This window comes from Trematomus bernacchii, unplaced genomic scaffold, assembly GCF_902827165.1.
Source record: "Trematomus bernacchii unplaced genomic scaffold, fTreBer1.1, whole genome shotgun sequence".
NCBI classification, from domain to species: domain Eukaryota; kingdom Metazoa; phylum Chordata; class Actinopteri; order Perciformes; family Nototheniidae; genus Trematomus; species Trematomus bernacchii.
The window spans coordinates 7,119,006-7,144,049 of record NW_022987714.1 but is presented as its reverse complement, the minus strand read 5'-3'; the positions used below and the strand labels follow the sequence as shown (position 1 = coordinate 7,144,049).

The following is a 25,044-nucleotide window of genomic DNA, read 5'->3' as shown; positions in this document are numbered from 1 at the left end:
AATAACTACAGTCACTCATGTCGGCTGAAGCATCATCTCTGTGTTAATGATATGAAGTTAAGCAGTGACTGTACAGAATTGGATCTACCCTGCTCACGTCTTGTTGCTGCTCATTAGACTGTACAGTAGTCCACTGTGTGCTGCACTGACTGAATGACTCAAGGCTTTAGTGTTGCTTCACTGATCCATTTAAACACCTCAGTGAGCATGGATTTACAGACATTCATGTGCTTCTCACTATGCTGTCGCCATCCCACTGGTGTGTTTCCCCACGTACATGCTATGTACTGTACTTCAGCCGCACAGTGCTACAGCGCCAACCAGAAAGCTAAGGTCTGTGCTGTAAACACACCTAACAACAACATCAGACGACAAAAATTCAAAGTCAAATTCCACACGCTGAAACAATAAAGCTCCTGTTGTAGTTGCTATTAGTTTGACCTACTACTAATTTTTTTTTTAAAGTTTTGAAAACAAGAGCAAACTACCATATGAATATTTAGTGTGAACTCTTTTTTTTAACATGTAACTCAATGGGAGGAACCTTCAAATCCTCTTTTACCTACACCTTGCGCCAAATGCTTCTCCTTCCACATACTTTCAGCTAGAGACTTCATTCCAACTTTAAAATGATCACAAGACCCTCAGCTATAAAACTTGTTATTCAGATTTCTCATATATTTTATACTTTTTGAGATATTTAACTTAGTTTGGAGCTTGGTAAAGAGGCCTTCTTCAGATTTTAACATTAGTGTGTACTCAAACTTCACAAACAGTCCAGCGGTGAAGACATCTACAGTACGTGACAGTTTTGAGATTTCTTCAAATGCCGTTGCCATGGCAACACAATGCTCACCATGAAACACGGTTTTCTCATAACTTCAGGGGAAATGCTCCAAACGGCCCAAAACTTCACAGGTTTGGTAACGATGCAGCCATCAACATATCTAAGCGTATTATGGGGTTTCATCAAATGCCGTTACCATGGCGACAGATCACTCGCCATCAAGTTAGTTCAAAGGTTCGCAGTTAAAATATTCTGATGCTTTTCAAAGCCTTTTTACTTTCTTTTCTTCTCTTATCACACATTCATTCACTACTACGTACATCTGATATTTAACTCCTTCAGCTTACTTTCAGCTGCAGAAACCATTCAACTATTACATTATTCAGCTATTTCAGGACATTGAGGCTATACATGTTGTTGTTTATACCTTTTTTAAACATTTTCTTTTAAATATTAAGCTTCTTCACTAGTTTTCCTACTCTTCCAGTTTAACATTTCACTTTCAAGTTTTCAACAAAGTCATTGCAATGCATTTGAGCTGTAACAATTTGATTCAAATCATTTCACTTTTCTGCATTTCTCCGCTAAGTTCAGCAACACACTTGGTTTTTGTAGCTAAAAGCAGCAACAGAGACCATTCAGCTAATTACATATTCAGCTTTTGCTGCATTTTCAGTTAAATTCAGCAACAAATGTTCACAGTTTACAGCATTCGCATGCATTTGCAGCAGGAAATGCATTTTATAGTATAACCTATGTCTCAAGTTTGCTTTCCCGTTTCATATGCATTCTCAAACTCAGGAAGTTGTGATGGTCATAGAGAGTTTGGAGAACATTTTATTTGTAAATAAACTTGAATTAATGTATTTGTAGTAGATTATCTTTAGCTCTGGTGTTATCAATGTACTGCTTATGATATCCTCCCTATACCTTAAAGGGGACCTATCATGCAAAATGCACTTTTGTACGTCTTTTATACATGAATATGTGTCCCCGGTGTTCCAGGGAACTCACCAAGTGTCAGAAAACACAACCCTCTCTATTTTTCCTCCATACCCAAATCTCTAAAAAAGGGGCTGCAGCGGATCTGATAAAAACTGATCCAGATTTGAACACTGTCCTGACGTCAGGACAGTGGCGCTACGGCTATTGGGCCAACTCCACCAATCAGGAGGAGACAGCCACGGCCATTGCCGTTCGAAAGCGCTGGAGACGATGTAGTACATATGCCAGGCCTGTAGATGGTGCTGTTCTCACAGAATCAGCCCTTGCAAAAACAGGGGTAAAATAGTGCAAATTGAGCGAAATGAGGCATGGCTAAAATGCATGATCCGTTTGGTATTCTGAAAAAAAAAAAGTATAAATATGCCTTATATAGGTATGGTCCTACACTATATTATTATAATATAGCATGATAGGTCCACTTTAAAGCCCTGAATACAATATATTTTGTGCTGAACAACCACAAAGATAAAGAAGAGTGTCAAGAGATGCAATGACACAGAGAGTCTACTAGATGAGTCTGCAGATAGTATCACTTAAAACACACACACACACACACACACACACACACACACACACACACACACACACACACACACACACACACACACACACACACACACACACACACACACACACACACACACACACACACACACACACACAACACACACACACACACACACACACACACACACACACACACACACACACACACACACACACACACACACACACACACACACACACACACACACACACACACACACCACACACACACACACACACACACACACACACACACACACACACACACACACACACACACACACACACACACACACACACACACACACACACACACACACACACACACACACACACACACACTTCAACTGAGTAGTTTCTAAAGAGCCACAGTCCTACTACATTTCATGAAGCAAAATCTGACCTCTGACAACAAGTACCTTTTCTATTCAGATAGTAGCTATTTTGTTACAGACACCGTTTAAAGTAAATGAAGGATTCCTCACGTGACAGTGACTCTTTGTGTGTGTGTTAGAGAGGGAAAGGGACAGGAGAGCACGTGCGAGGCAGGGCTGAGCTATTAGCAGGCCACTTGAGAAGGCTTATGTAACAGCGCTGTGGCTGCTGCAGTACCTGCTAGGCCTGTAGTCGCTGTCAGAATTTTACACACAAACACCCACACACTAATTCCCATCCACATGCACAGCACACCAACAGAACAGACACTCAGTGTAACGCGATCCTACTCTTTTGCTTGGCACCACATCACTCTATCCTACCAGATGCACTCATTATTCTAGTCAATGTGCGTGTGTGTTTTCTTGAGGTCATCGGGTTTCAGCTCTTTTCCATCAAGGAGAGGGGAGGGCAGAGTTTTTATTAGGACAGTAGCTTCATGTTGTGTAGTCGGCCCAAAAACTGTTGTGCAGTGTTGCAGGAGATTACTATAAAGACGGAGCTTAACAAGTGGAGCCCCCCCCCCCCTCCCCCGTAACATAAAGACAAACTTCTGGCTCGGCTAGGAGAGGGCAGACAGTGCAGCATCACGGACTCCTATACTTTCTAATTCAACAGTTTTGACATTACAGCTTCTGCTAGTGAACCAAATCTCTCTTTCATCCAGAATCACTGTGTGTGAGATTATTAAGAGTCTGAACTCAGCTTTTGCACATGGAATAAATAGATTATGAACAGCCTCATGTACGTAGTTGTTATCACTTACTTGACGTCCATAAAGTTTGATGCATATCCAGATAAAGTATATTTTAACTCTATTTAAATAACTTATATTACATTGCATTTCTGCCGGGTGAGGTTTCTTTAGTCCTTAGTTCATTGTTCATGTTACTTCTAGTTTATTCCACGTATGTATGATTCAAATGCATTTGAAATTTGGGATAAACCTTGTTGGATGCTGTTTTTATATGATTGGTTGTCTTTACATTTGTCTTTTTTGGTAAGATGTATTGAAGGTTTAACCTTTAACATTGCTTTTGCTTTTACATTAACTTGCAAGCAGGTGAAGTTTAAGCAGAAGCCCTGTTTATCTTATGTCCTGCAACATGAGAGCCTGTATACAAAAACAACAACTATTTTAATGATATTCTGGGGCTTTAAAATCATTTCACCATTTCATGAGGATCATTAGTGCGAATGCTGTGCCACAGCATTCCACTATAGTAGTTCAATTTCTTTATTCTTCCCCTTAAACTTAATATTATTATTAGTGTGAATGCTGTGCCACAGCATTCCACTATAGTACTTCAATTCTTTATTCTTCCCCTTATTTCACCAATACTTTGGCTCTCCATAACTTCAGATTACTTTCAGCTACAGAAACCATTCAAATATCAAACTATTCAGCCTGTTCAGGAATCGATGGGAAACCTTCAACTTTTTAAAAATATTTTATACTTTTTGAAATATTCAGCTTTTTAAACTCTTTTTTTAACATTGAAGTCAATGGGAGATGCCTTCAAATCCTCTTTTCCTACACTTTGCGCCAAATGCTTCTCCTTCCACATAATTTCAGCTAGACACTTCATTCCAACTTTCAAATGATCACAATACCTTCAGCGATAAAACTTGTTATTCAGATTCTTCATATCTTTTACACTTCTTGAGATAATTAACTTTGTTTGGAGCTTGGTAAAGAGGCTTTCTTCAGATTTTAACATTAGTGTGGATGGAGCAGCTCATTAAGTGCTTTGATCTCAAAACAGAGTGCAGCAGTGCTCCCCAAAAAATGTTTTAAACTTGCCATAATTCCCAAACCCTACATTCTTGAGACATAATTTTTCATGATAAACGTAGGAAAACATCTCATAGCTTGAAAAATGACAAATAATTAAGCAAAATAATTAAACAAAATGCCTCTTGAGGGCATGAAGTGACAAAAACGTTCAACATGTCTCCATTAAAGCCCATTGTAATTTCAGGCAGATATTTCCTCACAGCAGCAGCCGCACACCTTTCTTAAACTGCCAAAAAGGCCACATTATTAACCCGAAAGTCAGCTATTTCAGGACATCAAGGCTATACATGTTTTTTTAAACCTTTTCTTTTAAATATTAAGCTTTTTCTGCATTTTTGTAGCTAAAAGCAGCTGCTATTCAGCTAATAACATATTCAGCTTTTTCTGCATTTTCAGCTAAATTCAGCCACAAATGTTCACAGTTTACAGCATTCGCACGCATTTTCTGCAGGAAATGCATTTTCTAGTTAAAGATGAAGTGCTACTTTAAGTAACAAAATGGAAACAAAAGTGGGTTCAGCCAATGTTTCTCTCAGTGTGTGTTTCAGCTATGCAGCACTGTAGGAGTTGTTTGTATAATTTGCTGACTCATCATTGCCTCATCACACAGTGATACCTTGGCCCCGCATCAGAGAGGCGACCTGTTGGAAGACCTGCTGATGCATATTAATTCAATGTCTGTCACCTGTTTATAATGCAAATTGCTCATTATTATGCCGCCATTCTTATGCCCATCATGGCCAAATGTTAATCACAAAATGTGCCATTGTGCTCTGAGGCTTCATTTGAATCCATTAACCTAATGGCAACACCTTTAGTTACCCTTACATCCTTCAACTTCTTGTCTGTGTGTCAGTGCAGCAAGTTGGTGCATTGATGATAATAGAGCAGGACTGGGTTTAATTACTATTTAACCACACTGTCTCCCAGCAGGTTAGGAGCTCAGCACATTGAAGACTACCTGAGCACAGAGCCATCTCTCTCCAGCGGCGGGGGGAGAGAATAAATTGGGATGCTTGGCACAGGCTAGAGGCTCAGTCTCATTTTTCGATCGTTCGTCTGCTGTACAGCCTCACGCATTTCTAGCACACTGCGCAAGTCTGCAAAGTGAGCAAAGCTTTAAGACTCCAACACTGAGACATCTGTATGCTGTCTGCCGCGGCCCCTTAACTCAATATGAATTAAGGGGCGAAAAGAATGTGTTTGTTTGTCCATATGTTTCTGGAATAATAAACAAACAACTGTGGTTTGGGTGTTTTTATGTACTTGTGTGTCATCTAGATAAAATGTGCAGTCTCATATTACTTTTTACACTTGCAAACGCAACAAATCAACTGCTTTAATGATCAGGCAGCTTTGTGGGATCACATTTTTAGGAGGAATAAAAAATGTGTGTGTTACAATTTCCTGTTTGTGCAATACATGTTTGTTTTGTTTACTGACCGCTATCATCTGGGCCACGTAGCTCTCAGGGCCGGTGTACTCGGTCGGATCCTTCACCCTCACCAGAACCAGGAAGTAAAGGTAGTGCCACATGTTGTGTTCGGATTTAATGTGCTCCTCAAAGGACACAGTCTTGTTATCAAATTTGTCTCTCTCCAACCCTGCAAGAGATTTGTTTCGTTTAACATAAGATATTCCAAACATACTTCACTGTCATGTGCATACAGAGTTGGGTGAACCACATAGCTGTACACACCACAGATGAAACAGGTGGTTTTCAGGATCTCCTCCTTCCTCTGTTTTTCACTTCTCAAGTCAGCGAAGGTGTCGATGATAACACCAAAGATGAGGTTAAGAACGATGATGATAACGATGAAGAAGAACAGAAGGTCGTAAACCACCCGGGCCGCAAACAGAGGCTCCTGGATGTTGCGATTACAGGAAAAAAAAGTGAAAAGAGGGCATATTTAAACTTTCACCTACACTTAAATTAAGCTTGAACAGAAGCTACTGTAGCAGTAATTTATGTATAGTTCAAGTCATTAAAAGAAAGACATGGGGTATTAAAAAATGATTCTGTTATAAGTAGAAACACTTCATTCATGTTCATATTTAAGCCGTATTACCTCTTTGGAGGGTCTCCTGAGGATGTCTCCCACGCCTCCTCCATTACGTAGTCCCTGGTTCAAAACTGTGATTATACACATGAGCAGAGTGTCGCACACCCGCTCCGTCCCATCGTCTATAACCAGACACATACATAGAGACAAAATGCTTAGAAACATGAAAGAAGGGCAGAATGTGCAATATTGGCTTCTAAATATCTACACTTGAGTAAGAATAAAATATTCAACATGAGTACAAATCATTAATCTGAATACAACTTGAAGAAATTAAATTAAATTGAACTAAGAATGTGTGAAAGATGCTAAGGACACTCAAATTCAAGCTCAGGAAAAACAGCCTGACTTATTTCAGATAATTATCACTCAGCTGACTTTGATAACTTTGATAATAAAACACCTTGTGAGCGGAACAGCTGATAATGATGTGACTATAGATCAGATGGATACCTTCAACTCACTCCCCTCCTCAAATGTGAGAAAAAATAAATAATTTAACCTCAATAAACTGTTATTCATATCTCATAAAATGTACTTTTATTCCAAGTATAAAAATGGCATGCAGAGTTTGACTGCTGTGGAGACAGAGGGGGTAGAAGATGCGAGATCACGTGTGCCCTTGCAGGTGATCGAGGGAGATGCGGGAACACAAACAGGAGAGTGAGTCACCCCTCTGCTTCATCAAGTTTCTTTGTGTGCACTCGCTGTGTGCACTCGCTGTGTGTGTGTGTGTGTGTGTTAACCTTTCATGAACTGATTACTGTGGGAAAGGTAAAATACACACCCACACCTCGATGAAACCAAAAAAAACTTTGAACATGTCAACTCAGCAGTTTATTATAAGAAGTAAAATAAAGAAAACTTACCAGGACCAGGTTGAGGTGTTGAAAGGGGGCAGCTATCTTTTGTACACGAGCCAGCAACTTCATTGTTACTCAATTGATCCCCTTTTCCTTTTCAAAGAGAAAAAACAAAAGAGGAAATGATGTGAAGTTGATTAATGAGCACCGATTATTTATAAATGAGAAAACATAATTAAATTGTGCTCTGGCGTTAAAACTCCTTCCCACTAATTTTCATTAGCTCCGGTAAAAATCAGTAAGAAAGATTTAGTCAGATGTTATGTAAACTGAGGCGGCAGCTGCTGGGTGGGCGGCGAAGTGTTGATGAAAAAACCTGAACAAATAATTTGCACATCGGTAAAGCCCCGAGCAGCAGAGGAGCCGTGCTGGACTGTGACAGAGAACTGTACACCTGATCCAGTGTCAGCAGAGAGGCTTTCTTTCCTGACAGAATGGAGGACAGAGGGCAAGGCTGGGAGACAAGAGGAAGAGAGGGGGGGCGGAGCGGCTGAGGCGGGGTCACAGCCTCGGTGCAGCAGCAGTGTGGACAGGGTGCTCTCTGATGCCTGTGCTCGCCCCACAGTTCACGGAGAGACAGCAGTGAGTGAGCGAGGCTGCTTACATAAGCCAACACTGCCGTGTCTGCTGAGCTCTATTCAGCAAAACACAGGATGGCGTGGCCACCAGGTTATGCAACAGGTGCACATGTGCACATGACCGTTGGAGCAATGTGCAGAAACTCATTAACACACCCACGCTCTCCACAGTGTTTTCAAAACATGTGCCTGGGTGTGTATATACAGTTCACCGTACATATCCATCACGTTTTATGTGTTCATTGTTCAGAGCAACATTAGTTCTACAGCTCCTATCAAGAAATATAATTAAATAAAAGGAGAAGGAAACAATAGCTGAAAGTTACTGTGAATGTTAAAGTGTCTGATGCACCATGTATAGACTTGCCCAGTCTGCTGCTTATCTTGTATTTTGCACAAGGTTTGAAACTCATTAACTTCTCAGATTTACCATGAGTAATTGATACGTCTGGGGCAGAAAATGATCAACACAGACGTTTATGAGAGCAGTGTAAAAGAGTGCAGGTTCAGGAGATGTTTCAGGAGGAGATCAGCCTCAGAAAATACAAAAAGATAGTATAAAGCACTCTCATAATTCCGTCTTTTTTTGTTCAAAGTATTTGAGTCATTTAATGCAGTATGGACCTGACACAAGGGGGAATTGTAAGACTTTATCAGGAATATAGCAACTACATGGCCAGTGAATATTAGAGTTTATTTTGCAAAGACAAGAGTTAAGCTTCACCAGGTGTCAGGTACAATCTACTAATAATGAATAAACTGTTCAAGATACAGTGTTTGGTCCCTTTACTCTGCGAGGCGCAGTTAAGAATCACTTAGAGTGTTTTAACAGGTTCTGACCTGGTGTAGGAAGACGGTCGACCTCCATGCGGAAGTCATCCTTGAGGAAGAGGAAGCCGATGATAGAGAAGAAGTAGACGAGGAAGATGGCCAGAACAGCTGTCAGAATAATAGAGCGGCCATTCCTGGTCACACTCTTTATCACGTTGAGCAGCGTCTCCTCTCGGATCACCAGGTCAAACAACTGTGAAAGGAGATCAACATTAGCAACCGTTTATATCTGAAGTGCAACACTAATCAGTCATTCACACTGTAATTGAACTGAAACGTTTTGAAACATTTCTTACCAAAAAGCTGTAGAAGAACTCGTGCACAAAGAGACCCAGGACGCAGATGATGGCGTAGCCCAAATGGTAGATGAAGAGCATGTCCATAACAACTGCTTTGTAGCCTCGGGTGAATGTCCCCTGGTTCCCCACAAAACTTACAAGAAAGACCAACTTGTTGAACAGCTAAAAGGGAAGAAAAGAGTCATGAAGACGCTTGCTTTGATGTGTGGAAAGACAAACATGGACATTTCCCCCAGCAACACTACTTACATTGACAGCACCCAGCAGCAACAGAGCAGGGCCGAGGCCCATAGTGTAGATGGCCCGTAGGATGAGGGAGACAAGGAGGAACAGGATGCCCAGCGGCTTGGGTAAGAAGGCAAGTAATGAGGTGAACACCCCCAGCGCCACCCACAGCGAGATATTCCAAAAGGGGGACAAGGTGCCTGGACAAGAGAAAAAAGGCAGAACTTAAAGTAGCGCACATCAGTGCTCAAAAATATTGTGGCATTTCTCTCATGAATTATTCACCTGAGGTAAGAGCTTAACTTAGCAAAACAGAATGAGAGGCAACACTTTAAAATGTCAAAACAGTGGTCCGCAGGGACGCTCAGCTTCATCACTCAAAACTGCTTTTTCAGCTCGCACTGTAAACCATTGAACTGAAGCTCAGGATTCTTTATGAAACTGCAATGCCCTGATCCTTTAATGATTAAAAGAGGCTTTTTTAGGAAAACACTTAAATAAGGGAAAAACTACATTTGAGCACACTATAACACAAAAAACGCATTTTGCTCCCATCCGTGTTAGATCTTGAAAAGCCCCAGATTGTGACTGATATGGCAATGTGACACATTAAACAACACCTGAATGCACCTTCCCTGTACTGCAGATGAATGCCATATAAAGACATGAAGTGGGGTAGTAACCAATTAGGCCATTTACAAAAAGACACTAAAACCACCTGAACAAAAGGCCAATAGCTTGTGCCATATTGTATGAAAGTACAATTTTGATCGTTTTTAACATTTGCTTCTCCTTTTACATGGGCTTGCAGCTCCCACACGGAGTCAGTTCATAATACGGACATGGTAATAGCAGCAGGGCAACAAGGGCAACTACCAGAGGGGAGTGCTTTGGTGCAAAAGAGACAACCAAGGTTTGAGTAAACAGTTATCTCAGTCAAGGCCACCCACTCCCTGAAAAGTATTTATTTTTGACATACTGTAAGAAAGCACTACTTAACTTACCTTTAACATAAACTTAAGAGATGGCAAAAAGCACATCAGACCTGCAATCATAAGGAACCAGAATACCTCGTATCTCCTGTTTTAAAATATATTTGCTATACTACCACTACTGCTGTTGTAGTAGTATCCTATCCTGCCCTGTACATATGAACTATCTAACTAATTAGCTGAATAGCAAACTCTGGCACTTTTACATGTACTGTAGGTTTAAACTGAGATGTTGATTAGTGTGCACATTCCCATGTAAATAAATAAATAAATAAATGGAGTGATAAGTAATATATGTTTCTTAAAAAGGCTCTGCACCCCCACGCAGATGTTTTCAGTTAACCTGACTGATTACACCTCAGGGTGAAGTTGTGCGGAGCTACAACAGGGGAATCACATGGGTGAATACCAATAAAGATGATTAAAGTGAGGCACATGATATACAAACACTGTTAAGGACAAAAGTCAAACCAGGCTAAAAAGTGTACTGCGGCTCTTTATCACTGTTACGTGCGCCCCTCCTTGTTGTATTTTCTGTCTCCCTGCTGCGCAGGTGCACCTGGTCTGCCCCTGGCTCCGCCTCTGCCCAGGTGTTCCTAAATTCCACTCAGCCGGGTTATAAGGAGAGAGTGGAGGAGAAGGATCGGTCGCCTGTCCTAATGCCGGAAGACTCTGTTCTGTGGATGATCTCTCTGCTGCTTTTGAGCTATAGACCCCATTGCTGCTGATGTTTTGATGTGTAGCCTGGAGGACCTGGTAGTCTACTTTTCGTGGCTTTATTTAGTTTCCCATACAGTAGGGTTTTGTTTGCTCTGGGTCCTACGGCCCGTGGTGTGGCTGGCTCGGGCCCCCTCCTTCTTTTTGTTTCTTTTGGCCAGTCCTCCAGACCTCGTTCGTTTGCCGGATGGCTTGAGTGAGTAAACGGCTGTACATCAAATAAATTATCGCTGTCAAGTACTGTTTTTTTTGTGTGTTTTCTTTTATGTTGCGGGTCTCCCCACGAGCCACTACCACGGAGTAGGGGGCGGGTCGTAACAATCACCTTCAAACACACACAACCTCAGGTGACACAGCCAAGAGGCGTTTTCAAATGCAATCACACAGCGCAATAAAGTGCTGAAAACAATAGGTATTTTCAAAGCAGATAGTTTGACCGGTCATAGTTGGAGAAGCCTAGTCACCATGAGTACAACAATGTCTTTGTTCTATTCCAGTGTCCTAGCAAGTCCAGACAATGCCTTATTTGGCCTCCTCGTCTCCCTCACTTGTGACTCCTCCTAGGCCAGAGGAGTCAGGTGTAAATGTGATATCCTCGTTCAGTCAAGAGTCACTTTAAAATGATGTCCTTAACTAATAGTGGGTGCACAGTTTTATCACCTGTCACTTGAATTAACTCAATAAATATTGTCAAACCTGTGCAATTTAGTTTTTACATGTTTGTTGAATTCATCGATTTATATTTGTTCATGGTTTTCAATGTTGTATCTTCAGTCCTATAGAAGAAGAAGAAGATAGAATCGGAGGGATAAAACCCTCTTTAATGGTCACACATGCAGAGCACACAGCACACACAGTGAAATGTGTTCTCTGCATTTAACCCATCCTAGTACCAGGAGTCTAGTACTAGGAGCAGTGGGCAGCTATTGTACAGCGCCCGGGGAGCAATGGGAGTGAGGGGGGAAGATGGGAGTGAGGGGGGAAGGGGGGTGTCCGGTGCCTTGCTCAAGAGCAGAAGGTGAACTGGGACCTCTCCAAGTAGCAGTCCACACTCCATATTTTGGGTCTGGTCGAGGACTTGAACCGGCGACCCTACAGCTCCCAGTCCAAGCCCCTACTGATTGAGCCACTGCCTGTATTTGTGTTTCCATTTATGACCGTTGCATTTTAAATAATAAATTAAACACAATAATAATAATAATAATAATAATAATACGTTTTTATGTTATGGTATATTTATTTTACCAATAAATGGTTTGATGGTCAGTGTGCTATATCCACGCACGCAGCACAAACCCCTATTAAGAACTGTAAATAATAATTTATAATCGAACTGTTTATATAACCGTATGATCTCCTCATTCACCAAAGACATGTTCATATATTCTCACCCTCATCTCCATCATCACCAAATGGGTAGAAGACGGCCACAGCGATGTTGAGCAGACAGGCCAAGTAGAAGGAGATGCTCCCCCAAAGAGAGATGTTGCGTGAGAACCAGAACACAGCTTTTTTCTCTGCACAAACAGAACAGGAAGCATTAATAAGTACAGGGACACAAACTCAGCACACAAACACACACAGTTGCTGCAGGCGTTTCAATTTATTCTGGAAATAACAATAACCAGACACTCTGGTTGATAATCATGATTTACCAGCCCGCTCTGCTGCCACCATCATTATTTTTGCAAGCGCTGGATTCTGAATGTGAAGACTTACTGCGGATCTTCTTCTGCCACCTCATCTCGTTGTAGAGGTTGTCAAACTGCTGGAAGAAGTCGTTAACCTTGCTGCCCTGGTCGTCTCTCTCCGTGGTGGTGAACACACGTGTCTTGGACTCGTCCGTGAGGTATTCACAGATGTCAGGGACCGGAAACACGATCTGCTCCATGGTGCGGTCGTGACGCACAATCTGGCAAATGGAAATCCAGCAAAAGGTTCTCATTACGGGTTTATAGATATTTTTTTAATAGTGAGAAAGGAAAAACGAGTATCAGTGTTTACATAAATGAAGTAATGATGAGTTACCTCTATCTGAGCTGTGTGGTTGGCATAGCAAAGGAGGGCGTCGTCTTTCTCATTGTCGGGGTCCACTCCAGCCCCCAGGCACAACCCGGACCCCGGCCTCAGGATCTGCTGGAGGAGCTTATTGTGTCGGGCCAGCTAGGATTGAAAAACAAAATGATGCAGCCATTTAATGTTTTTTTACTAACAGGGCAGTCTCAATGACAATAACTGTCTCAATACAATTAATTTCCCATGATTCCTACAATAATACCATAATATGAAAAAACGCTTTAAAACAGACACTGAGACAATTAAATTGGAGTGTAAAAAAGATGATGCAACTTCACAGGAAAATAAGAATACAGAAAAGCAGAAAGGCCAAATAATGGTGAAATGAAGAGCTCTAGTAGCTGGAGTTACATTAAATATACATACAGTTCTACACCCAGACTTTACAGCATGATAATTATGTATCTTATCCATGTTGCCATTTATTCAAGTTCTATGTTAACACTTCTGTTAAATAGTATTGGATGCTTAAACCTGGAATAAATGAAGTTGGTAACTTGGGAGCAGCAGACAAAGTGTGAGCGTTGTCATACCACCACTTTTTTTCTGTACAGTAAATAATATATAATTGCCAAAGGAGGGGGACAAATGCAGAATTGTTGCAAACGGCTGTCTGTAAATCCCATGGTTGCCTGGGAAAATAAATAAGTACAATAGTTTACTGTCTGTATTTCTATGGACTACTGTTTATTATTGAATCTTTATTTAATTATTCATTATGCATTTCTTATCTGACACACCACTGACAATGAATTGCAGCTGGCCTGAGGAGCAAACCCCGGATCATATCTTAAAAAAATATACTTTATTAGTTATGTCAAAGTCTGTGTGTCATCGGTGGATATGTGTGGGTGTTTTCACTTTTTTGAGATAAAAATAAATAAATAAATTGACAGGTTTGACAAAGATATCCTGTTTGACAGAAGTGAAAACCTGATAGACTTGGACTGCCCTTGCCAACTAAAAATAACACACACACACACACACACACACACACACACACACACACACACACACACACACACACACACACACACACACACACACACACACACACACACACACACACACACACACACACACACACACACACACACACACACACACACACACACACACACACACACACACACACACACACACACACACACACACACACACACACACACACACACACACACACACACACACACACACACACACACACACACACACACACACACACACACACACACACACACACACACACACACACACACACACAACACTTCTGTCTCATTTCCTTACTGCTGAAAACTCTGTGCAAATGTGGCAAAGGATATTTAGTTTAGTGATACAGTGACTAACGACTGCTTCAGTGAACACCTACAGCCCACCTGTCAGCCCAACCAGTGTCACATCCTGAAAGCTAATTTTGGTAAAACTGGCTGAGCAATTCTTTCATAGAAGAGCAGTGATTCATCATTTAGCGCAGGAGACACACTTAAATAGGAGCATGCACGTGGACACACACAAAAACACACTTAATGCACGGCCCTGAGGTTGGCAGAAGGTCAGACAGACAAAGAGAGGAAATGCAGTATTGCCTATCCCACGAATAAAAAACAGCTCAAGCATTTCCATCACCTGGTGGGCCAGGATGTAAATGTTGTGTCCGACGTCTCTGGGCTTGATCTGGTCTCCCACACTGTCCTCGTCCTCCTCACTCTCCAGGCCCTGGGCGTAGGCTTCCTTCATGACATCCACCTGATGCACAAACAGTGTGAAAAGTTACTGCGACCTACAGTGAGGTGAAAACAGGTTTTCCATGGGACCAAGCTACTCACCAGTTCGGTGGGTCTCATCTTGTAGAGAATCTTCTCTGTGTTCTCGCTGTCATGACGGCTCTCCATGATAGCCAATAAGAGTTTGGCGGCATTGTTCTACAACACAAGCCAATGAGATTTTATATTTTGATCAACTGTAATCTACACACTATTCAGGAATCAATGGATGACATTTCTTTTAGCAGAATCAAAACACTTGAAAACTATTTCTTTTTTAAATTGGGTTGTACAATTGAAATCCTTAGCAGTTTCACAGCTATACACGTGTCTACACATCAAAAACCACATGCAAACATCACTACTAATGAAGCAGATTTTATTCTCTGAACCATGCCTTTCTTGCAGTATTGCTCTTTAAAACAATCTGGATTTGGTCAAACTACCTCCAGTTACTTGTTCCCAGTCTCTAGCACTATGGGTAATTACTGCTCTAAAGAAAAAGGTATTGCCATAGTGATGGCTTCTAATGCCAGTGCGTTATTCAAGCAGCCTCTCAGGCTCTCAGAGGCACGAGGCGCTCACCTTCAGCACCAGCACGAGGTCCATCCGATGCTTCCCCAGGGGGTTGATGGAGTTCACAATCAGTGCTATAATAATGTCAATGCCATTGGACTCATGCTTGGCTATACAGCTCTGGAAAAAAGAGGTGTATAGTTAAAGCGAATGCACATAAGAAAAGAACTAAATTGATCAGGAGAACATTGACAAACATACACACAGAAAAGAAGAGGGCAAGATCAATATCATGAAATGCATACTGTCCTTGGTTACGTTTGGCTGAGCCATGTTTAAATGAATGGTAATACCCTATAAAACACACACTTGTGATTGAATTACAATAGTACAACTGCGCCCAATTATTTTGTTTAAATGTCACATCTTGTTGTGATTTTTGACTTAATGGGTTTGCCAAGCTTTAAAATAAAAACAAAGGATAAAGGATTAACATAAAAATTAAGGAGACATTCTGAAGAATTAAATTGCTAGGCAGAATAATTAGTTATCAATACATTATTGCATTGCTGTTTGTTGCTGCATGTTTATTTTACTAAACGTTGCCAAGATGTTGATGTAGGAATACAGTACAAAAATAAAATAGACATTTTAGAATAAGCCTCCACATTAACAAACCCTCCATCTACCTGGTTTTCATGGCAGGGTCCCTGGCAGTACTCTGTGATGGTTTCCAGGGTTTGGCGAACCAGGTCCACATTACTCTCATTAATGTAAAGGCCCAACAGCCCGAGGCCTCCGGTGGTGCTTCCACAAATACAGTCCAAGAACTGAAGAGTCTCACACACCAGATTGTAGTTGGTCTTGTTGTTCTGGTTGCGCAGAAAGTTCTGGATTCAGAGGATAAATACAATAAATCAGCAGTCAATTTCAGAAAACTTGAACTTCAAGGTCACTCTCAATCGTAAAAGGGGCCAGTACCTGCAGGTCTGTGTTGTGGTTCTCACAGAGCAGCTGTAGGTAACGCAGGATTGGTTTCATGATGGTGATGGCTGGGCTCATTGGAGTTTCTTCTAAAACCTCTTCGGCACCGGCCATCTCACTGTTCTGTCCCAAGCCTTCGAGGTCGGGGTCCAGCTCCTTTCTGAAGGCACAGAAGGCTTTGGAGGTCACTGAGGAGGCCTCCTTCAGCTGCCCACGCATGTCCTCCCTCATATAAAGCCCTGAGTCTTTATCTAGAGTATAGCACAAAGGACATATTTGAAAAAAATATACATGATTGGACAATACATTCACTTTTAGATTAAGTTGATACATGCAACATGCAAAGGATACCATTTCAGATAATGATCAATGGCAGGCTTCACTTTGACACATTACTAAATAAATTATTTAGTTGGGTTCTGTTGAATGAAAGTAACTGATTTGGATACAATGGCCTTGTGGTAGGCTTGTGATGTGGGCGTCACATGGCCTCTGACATGTGACTGCAGAAACAACAGTCGCACAGAGGTCAGCAGGGCTACAAAGATCATTCTGGATTTATCCTTTTCCATTGTATAAACTCCAAGTCAACCTGAACTCGAGGACCACACATACTGTAGATAAAAGCAGTTCGGTTTTTTAAGATTATATTTGAGCCTATTTTGTGGCTTTTCGCTCCTTCGAGGCCCATTACAATGTAAAAGTTTGGCTGTGCCTAAGGCATGGCCCCACTGATTCAGTATGTCACTGGTAAATGCTCATCTCTAGGTACATCTGACATCATTATCCATGTTCAATCGATATAAAGATTGCTTTCAGCTTAGTTTTTTCCACAGTTCCATGTTGAAGACAGCAAAGAAGACAAATGTGTTCTAAACACACTCGAGGATGTGGTTAACCCCAAGGAGCAGTGGTGTGTTGGTTATAATTCAAAGATTAAAATGCATCAATACTCGACTGTACCTTTCTTCGACCTGATGTTGCCGACGTCACTGTCATCATCCCTTTTCCTGCAGTTGACCTCGAACATATTGACGGACACGGTGGCGCGGATCTCTTGCTGGGCCAAACGCATGCGGTCGTAGAAAACTTTGAAGAACCTCTCAGACTTCTTCTGCTTGAACAGCTGGTTATAGAAGGAGTTCTGGTGGGAGGCAGAGTATTAGTCAACATAAATCTGAAGGTTATTGAAGGTCAATATGGACGGAAATAAAAGGATTTGAGTGTCTGTGTCGCCCACTTGTGTCTGTGTGTTTCCGCCCTGGAGAAGGGCAATGCCCAGCAGGATGCTCTCCTCAAACACCCGGTCGTTCTTCGTGTTGACTATGAGGTCAATCACCAGCTCTGATGCTCCAACGTTGTCCAGGAGACACTGGATCTCCACCACACTGCTGCCCGGCTTGTCAGAGTCCAGCAAGGGAGAACATGCTGCAGAGAATATTAAAAACGTAACATAAAGGTACTCCAAACAGACATAACCACGCAGTTATAATGACCAGTTTTTTTTCATTGTCATTGTTCTATATTGTTTGAACAAAAATGCCATACAAACCATGTCCAGATAGTATACAAGATGTCCAGATAATGAATAGCTTCTTCATTTCCAGCTTCCTAACGTACTAATAAAACATATTCACAATTGTACGTGTCTATTTACTACGAATTACACCTTTTTTTGTAGGTTGTTGTTCAAGATATTTATTTAATTACTTGAATAACTAAAATAATGTCTGTTAACTGCTTCATTGTACATATAGATATTTTCATTTAATTATTTTTGGTCGGGGTAATAGATTTATATACACTACACAGTGTCTTTGGCTGGAAAAACGAAAATGCCCATACATACATTTGTAAAAAATGCTTTACATAACTATTTATATTTATGTGGTGCTTTATGAATTGCTTAACCGGATTCAAAGTCTGCAAGAAATTGTGAAGCAGCGCTCCCCAAAGAGCCGTCATTTTAGCTGCTGTTGTTTTCCCTGCAGTGAGTAGTTATTGCAGTGTCTATAGAGTTGTTTTTTTTGGGGGGGGGGGGTTCTCAGTACCTCCAGATGACGGTTTGACAAAGCCGCCAGATGAGCTGTTTCCACTCCCAAGCTCTAACTTCGAGAGAAGCTTTTGATTTCCAAAGTAGCGTGTGAGGAGGATCTTTCTCAAATCGTTTCCCTGCGGAGACAGAAAATCATGATGTTAAATCCATGTCACCTGCCATCAAACTAGAAATATCATATTTTTGTCACTTCTTGAAAAAGTAGCATTTTGTCAGCCGAAATAACTTCATTTCAGTGTTGTAAAAATAACACTGAAATGAAGGACATGTTAACAAATATTGCATCCAAGAGAATGTGTTGCATTTCGTTCGTTTATATCAACATAGGGCTTTGCCGATTTCATCTACCACATAATAGGAATTGTCACAGTCTTCCCATAATGCATTTCTTTCTTGAGGGGAGCAATGGCTCACAGCAACAAAGACATTTGAGACTCTCGCTCAGGGTCATGACAATGACAGTGTTGTAGATCAACTAGATTCTAACTGAGCATCTATGAAATATTGCCTGATGGCAGCAACAATGTTGTCTTTTTTCTTAAACGTGAGACAATAGTGTAAAGGTTTATAATCAACCTAAAATACAACTTTTTTGCAAACCACATATACAAATTCATAAAAAGCAACTTTGACAATATGGATGTCTTCAAGTGTGGAAATAGCTTTGCACAAAAAACAGGGATGAAAATAAAAATGTTGTCAAATACAAATAGAAAAAAACACACACACACACATACGATTCTGGTTTGTATTTGTATGTATGATGATGTTTTTGTTAAACCAATACCAGTTTTTGTAGCTACACATTGAATAAAGAGTTTTATTTTGTACTTACACTAACATCTCTGAGCATCTCTTATGACATTTGACGCAGATGAGCAGGAACGAGATTAAAGGATTCATAGAGATAATCTCCCCACGCTGGCTGTGTAATCAAAGAGTGATTGACAGGTGGATGCTTGCATTGTGCTCCTCACCACCTATTTTCATTGGCAACCGGAGGAGGCCATCATGGGGTCGATGGATGGGTTATAAAGAATGTATGGACTGAGAGTGGACAGCAACAGTTTCTATGGTAACCTTAGAACGCAAAATGTCCTTGTTATGATGACACATCACCAGCATCGTTATTGATCAACAGACAGGAAGGACGGATGAATAGGTGTATAAACAGATCAATTGGAGGGTGGAGCTAAAGAGTGAATAGACTGTAAGGAGCTACCTGTGGTTCCCACGGAAACACGTTAGAAGGACAATCCGCCTTCCCCTGAGCTACAGGTGGTGGACAAAATAACAGAAACACCGGAAAATATTTCAGCTTTGCAGTAAATACAGTTTTGGTGAAGCTTAAACTCTGGAAGTACTGAGGTGTTGATACAAGCGGTTAATTATTTTTAATTATAAAACGGACAAGTCAAATCAAGCAATCTGATTGGTTCTTAGCCGTGATATAATGAGCGTATATCACGAGTAGAATTGTAGTTACTTTTCACAAGTCATGTATCCCTCCGCGTCTGAGAAAAAGCTACAACCGTTACAGCTGTTGCATTACGTCCGTTATGAAACTAACTAACTAACAAAGCTTAAGATGGAAACATTTAAGGTTAACTTCGACCTCCGGGGTGGCCTTACTATGGAGGAGTGGATTGAGCAGTGCCTATCTCCAGAAAAAAAAAGCACCTAAACGACGACATGCAGAGCTGCGTGAAGAGCAGGTAGACCAACTGGAAAAGTACCACCATTCAAAAGCTTTCTGATGCGGGTCTTGCATTCGCGTCGGGCCGAACCACGCCCCTTAGCTGTGATATAATGACCATATACCACGGCCTGTCGTGAGCTATTGCTTAAATGTATTTATCCAATAAAAACATTAATCTTTATTTTCTGTCTCCAGCTCATCAAATGTGACTATTTGTTGATTTTAATTTAATTGTTTTGTTGATTAAATCTCTTTAGTAATCTGAAGATAGGCTCCTGTTTTAATACATTTTATACACTTATTTGTCTTTACCCAATTATATCCATATTGCTTATAAATATTTATTAAAAATGTAATTGTGGAAATATCTTGTGAAAGCACCAAAAGGCAACGGTTCATTACTGTCAAAATATCCACATCGAGTTGTTGTTTAAAAATACCGTAATATTAGATTTTCCACACGTCACTCGGCCCTACACTAAAGGATTAATTGAATAATCAGGGAATTTGTGTTCGAGTCAGTCAAAGATGACAATCCTTTGTTCCGCTCAGATAATGTCGTTTTGCTGTGCTTGGCATACACGATCATAAGATTCTCCTTATTACATTACACAATCCTGCAGTGTTTGCGACCAAACATTCAGGCAGCGATTATCTGGCCTCATGTTTAAGTTCTCTTTTTGTGATGTTCACCCCCTCTATTAAAGCTGACACATATTGCTAATTGGTATTCAGCTATATCTGACTCATTTGTGTAGCTGCTTTCGCAAGCATTGTTTAAAGCTGTTGCTGGTGCATTGCAAACAGCAGTTATGAGGCACAGGAAAAAAAGTCTCTGCTTAACACTGAAACTGATCCATCAAAAGGGAAATACTGGTCACTACTGAATACTTCCAGCAACCCTACAAACTGCATGATGAGACAAATGAGGCACCTCAAAGCCTCGCCGCTAAGGACACCTGGGTAAAGTCCATCTGAAGAGGCTCAAACTAAAGTGCAGTGAGGAGTGAAGATGGAGGCGCACGTGCAGCAGATGCTCTCTGTGTCAGTAAACACTCCATCTCATCTGCAGTCAGCAGAGACACTTGTCTGCCTGCACTGTCTGGCTGAGCCGTCTCACAAACACAGACACACTTCTTGAACTGAAGGTGAGTATCTGTTGAGATAGCCTCTCTCCTTTCCACACAGTAATGCACAGACACAAGATCAAAACAAGAAACTCAGCACTACACTTTGTAAGCAGTGCATCCCAATGAACCCTCTTTGACTGATTGCAGATTAAAATCACGTTTGACTTAACATGTTCCTCTTTTCTTACAGAAGAAGTGATTCTTTTGTGCCACTCTCAAACGCCAGTGAAAGAAACGCTCCGTGGGGGAGGGGGGGGAAGTTAAAAGGGTTGGGGTGACAGGTTTTTACTCTTGTTCGCCTCCCTTCTGGGCGATGCAGTCTGCTGGCACGGGCTGCAGAGAGAGAGGGGAGGAGAGGGGAGCAGAGAGAAAGGGGAGCAGAGGAGAGGAGAGGGGAGGAGAGGAGAGGGGAGGAGAGGAGAGGGGAGGCAGGATGGCGATGGAGAAGAGTCAACCCAGCCTGACTCATCTGCTTGCTGCTGCATTGACGAGGAAAAAACTCCAGTCAGGTGATGTAAGAGCCACGAGAAAGAAAGAGAGACAGAAATAGAGGTAGAAGAACTGACAGAAATAAGAGGAGGAGGGAGAGGAAGTGGGGGCGAGGGGGAGGAAGAGAGGAACAAACAAAACCCAGCGAGGAGCAGACAGTGGTGGCGTTTTAAAATGTGCACCGGCACGCCACACTGCGGCTCTGGTGTCCACGCTAGGGATGAGCTGCAGATCCCCACCTCCGGCATCCTCGCACCCCCTCCCTCCCTCCCTCCCTGGCCCGGCCCACTCGCAGCTCTGCTGTCTGCAGATCTCTCTGACTTCGCATGGAGGAAAAAAAGACAAAGCCTGCCCTGTGCTTTGCTCCTCTAGGTGATCTGAAAACTCTCACAGGCAGAGGTGGTCAGAACGAAGTCTGAACCAGGACAGACACTACCGGGGGGGCATGAGCTGCTCGGGTCAGACAAGGTTGAATAAAGTAAAGACTCAGTACACAGAGGAGGTGAATGTTACCCAAACAATCAGGGGGGTTACTTTCTCCAACAACAGAAGCCTGAGAGAACGCTGGGTCTTTTGTAAACAGTGGGAAACTGTGTTCAAGTACGCTGTGAAAAAGTAGAAGCAGAGGTCCCCAAAGGCCATGTGAGGGTCGAGTAATATTCAACAACTTCACCATCAGGAAGCAACATTTAGTCCCAGCAGAAACTGCAGTCAACACACTTTGTTCAGTGCAGAGTTTCCAACTGAAACTCTACCGTCTATTGTTGTTGTAGTTAGCACATGATACTAAAACTGAAATCTGATCACGCACAGTATAAAGGCATGCCTTGCAAGTTATCCAACAAAGGCTTCAGAAGTCTCTAAGGACTCAGTGAGCTCCTCCACAGCCGGGAACTACAGGGAAATTGAAAAGCTTAAAGTGGGAGCTGTCTGTAATATAATACATATCTACATCAATGTGGTTCTGCAAGGCTTTCTCACCAAGGGAGTTGTTTTATGAACAGGACAAAATCAGGAAACCAAGACACATACTGTCACATTATCCTGCTGTTTTAGTTCAGACACTTTGGGGACACGAAGTGAGAGAGTAAAGAGAGAGATGTGGGAGACAGAGGCAGGGCTGGAGCTGCCATTCAGGACAGTGAAGTCAGGTCAACTCTATTTTTCTGTGATTTTAAAGGGGGTTTTTCAACTTTGCAGGAGACTTTTTGGTTCCAACAGAAAGGTCTCCCGCAGTCAAACTTCAGTCATTTCAGATTCATCTTACCAAGATTCAACATTTTCCACCAGAATTTGACTCTTAAAGTATAAATAGCACTATCAAACAGAACTCACAAATTCCCCAATTGGAACGGCTCGTTTTAAATCCATTTTACGGAAATATGATTACATGTTCGCTGGTGGTGGCTTTGACGCATCACGTGCCGCCATTTATGATGTTTTCAAGCTGCAATTCCTCATCAAACAAACAAGCAGATCAGGAAAAACAAATTAAGCCCACATGTGAGAGCAATTGGTGAGAGTGGTTCAGGGAAAAACAGACCAGCAGCGTAAACAAGCGTTCATCCCAGTGTCAGCCGGCAGGTTCACTATGGAAGTGTTACATGTGATTCACTAACATTGTTAGGCACTGATTGTGTTTGATAGGAAGACTGTGATGTTCCAGAGAGGCTAGCTGGTAAGGTGCAGCATGTATTCAAGGTGGACAAAATAAGAGAAACACCTTCTTATGAAATAGGATGGTGTGTCTGATACATTTCATCCATGCTGGTGGTGTTGCTTTGCCGTCTGATGGTGCGTCCTCCACTTTGGCTAGGACTGAAATATAATTTCTGACCTTGGTGATCCTATGACTTTTTCATCAAGCTCAATGGCAGTGAATAGTCCACATAAGTGACTCATATACAGATTTGCAGCTTTAATAGAAGTGTGATTACCTTTTCATAAATGCGTTACCACAGCAACATAAAGGAAAATACAGAGGGACACAAAGGACGAAAATTGGCTTAGAAAATGATGTAATGTAGAAAGAAGAACAATAGTCACAAGTAGACACTAATCAAAAACCTATTTTGTTTTATTCTAAGGTGTTTCTATTATTTTGTCCAGAAGCAATCAGTCCAAACACACACTGCAATTCACCCCGTCGCCTGTCATGTGCCTCCCTGTGCACAAATGACTTAACTTGCCTGCAATCAGATTCAAATAACGTGCTATGAACTGTGTCGAAACACTGTTCACAATGACAACTAATCTCATTCATATCAAATGCATGAGGCCCTGAAGTCAATTCCTTTTGCAATTTCACAGGATGGCTCTTTCCTCCGAGGCGTAGTACTTAACGGGTCCGGAAAGCACCGTGCTCCTGCTCTGAGGGCATTTCCATGCAGGGTACACCGTTTTCCTGTGCCCAGTCACAGCCAGACCAGACAGACAAACAACATGTGCTAATCCTTCATCGCCATGGAAACCAAAACATAACACTCCGCTAACAGACACCTGACTGATGGACCAAGTGAAGTAAGGGCCAGAGGAGAGAAGAAAGAAGTAGGAAGGAGAAACGGAAGGATCTTCTTAGCATAACTAGGATGGTAAAACAAACATGACTTTTCAAAATAGACAGTCCACATTTAGGTCCAGCATTTCCTGACTCCAACTTGCTGATGATGCTGTTTGTGAGCCATAGGTGAGGGCATGCAATCCAACCAAAGGTCACACCCTGACTCTGCTGATGGACCTAAGCCATGTATACAGACAGACAGGGAAAACCACAGGGGGACGCACGCCTTGGAGTGAGTGAGTGAGTGAGTGAGTGAGTGAGTGAGTGAGTGAGTGAGTGAGTGTGTGTGTGTGTGTGTCTCTCTGTCTGCATGAGCCTGTGTGATGCGCTTAGTATCAAGAGGGTGGTAATCTGTAAATCTGCTTTGCCTTGGGCAGGTGGTGTGAAACTTGGCAAGAAAGAAAGAGACGGACAGGAATATAAAAGGAAAGAGACGGACAGACAGAATGTGAATGACAGGGATGAGTGTGAAAGAGAGGGAGCAAAGAGTGTGAGTGGTTTATATTACATAACTAGCTTTTTTTAATCCCTCAGAGAACAAGACACGCTAACATGCACATACACTTGGCAGCACATTACATCCTTCATGGATGCATGTGTTCACAGAAAAGAACATCTACAATATGGACACG

The 25,044-nt window shown here is 41.8% G+C and overlaps 1 protein-coding gene across 1 annotated transcript in view; it reads right to left on the bottom strand.

Annotated features, from left to right (window-relative positions):
• The window catches only part of itpr2 (inositol 1,4,5-trisphosphate receptor, type 2), a 59,707-nt gene that overhangs the window by 5,414 nt on the left and 29,249 nt on the right, over positions 1-25,044 (bottom strand). The window contains 18 exon segments of the mRNA XM_034141211.1: positions 6,015-6,175; positions 6,271-6,436; positions 6,641-6,756; positions 7,504-7,590; positions 8,916-9,099; positions 9,203-9,367; positions 9,455-9,630; positions 12,531-12,656; positions 12,859-13,051; positions 13,168-13,302; positions 14,842-14,961; positions 15,042-15,137; positions 15,564-15,674; positions 16,184-16,384; positions 16,476-16,729; positions 17,442-17,622; positions 17,719-17,906; positions 18,530-18,650. Of these exon segments, the coding sequence (XP_033997102.1) occupies positions 6,015-6,175; positions 6,271-6,436; positions 6,641-6,756; positions 7,504-7,590; positions 8,916-9,099; positions 9,203-9,367; positions 9,455-9,630; positions 12,531-12,656; positions 12,859-13,051; positions 13,168-13,302; positions 14,842-14,961; positions 15,042-15,137; positions 15,564-15,674; positions 16,184-16,384; positions 16,476-16,729; positions 17,442-17,622; positions 17,719-17,906; positions 18,530-18,650 (2,781 nt within the window).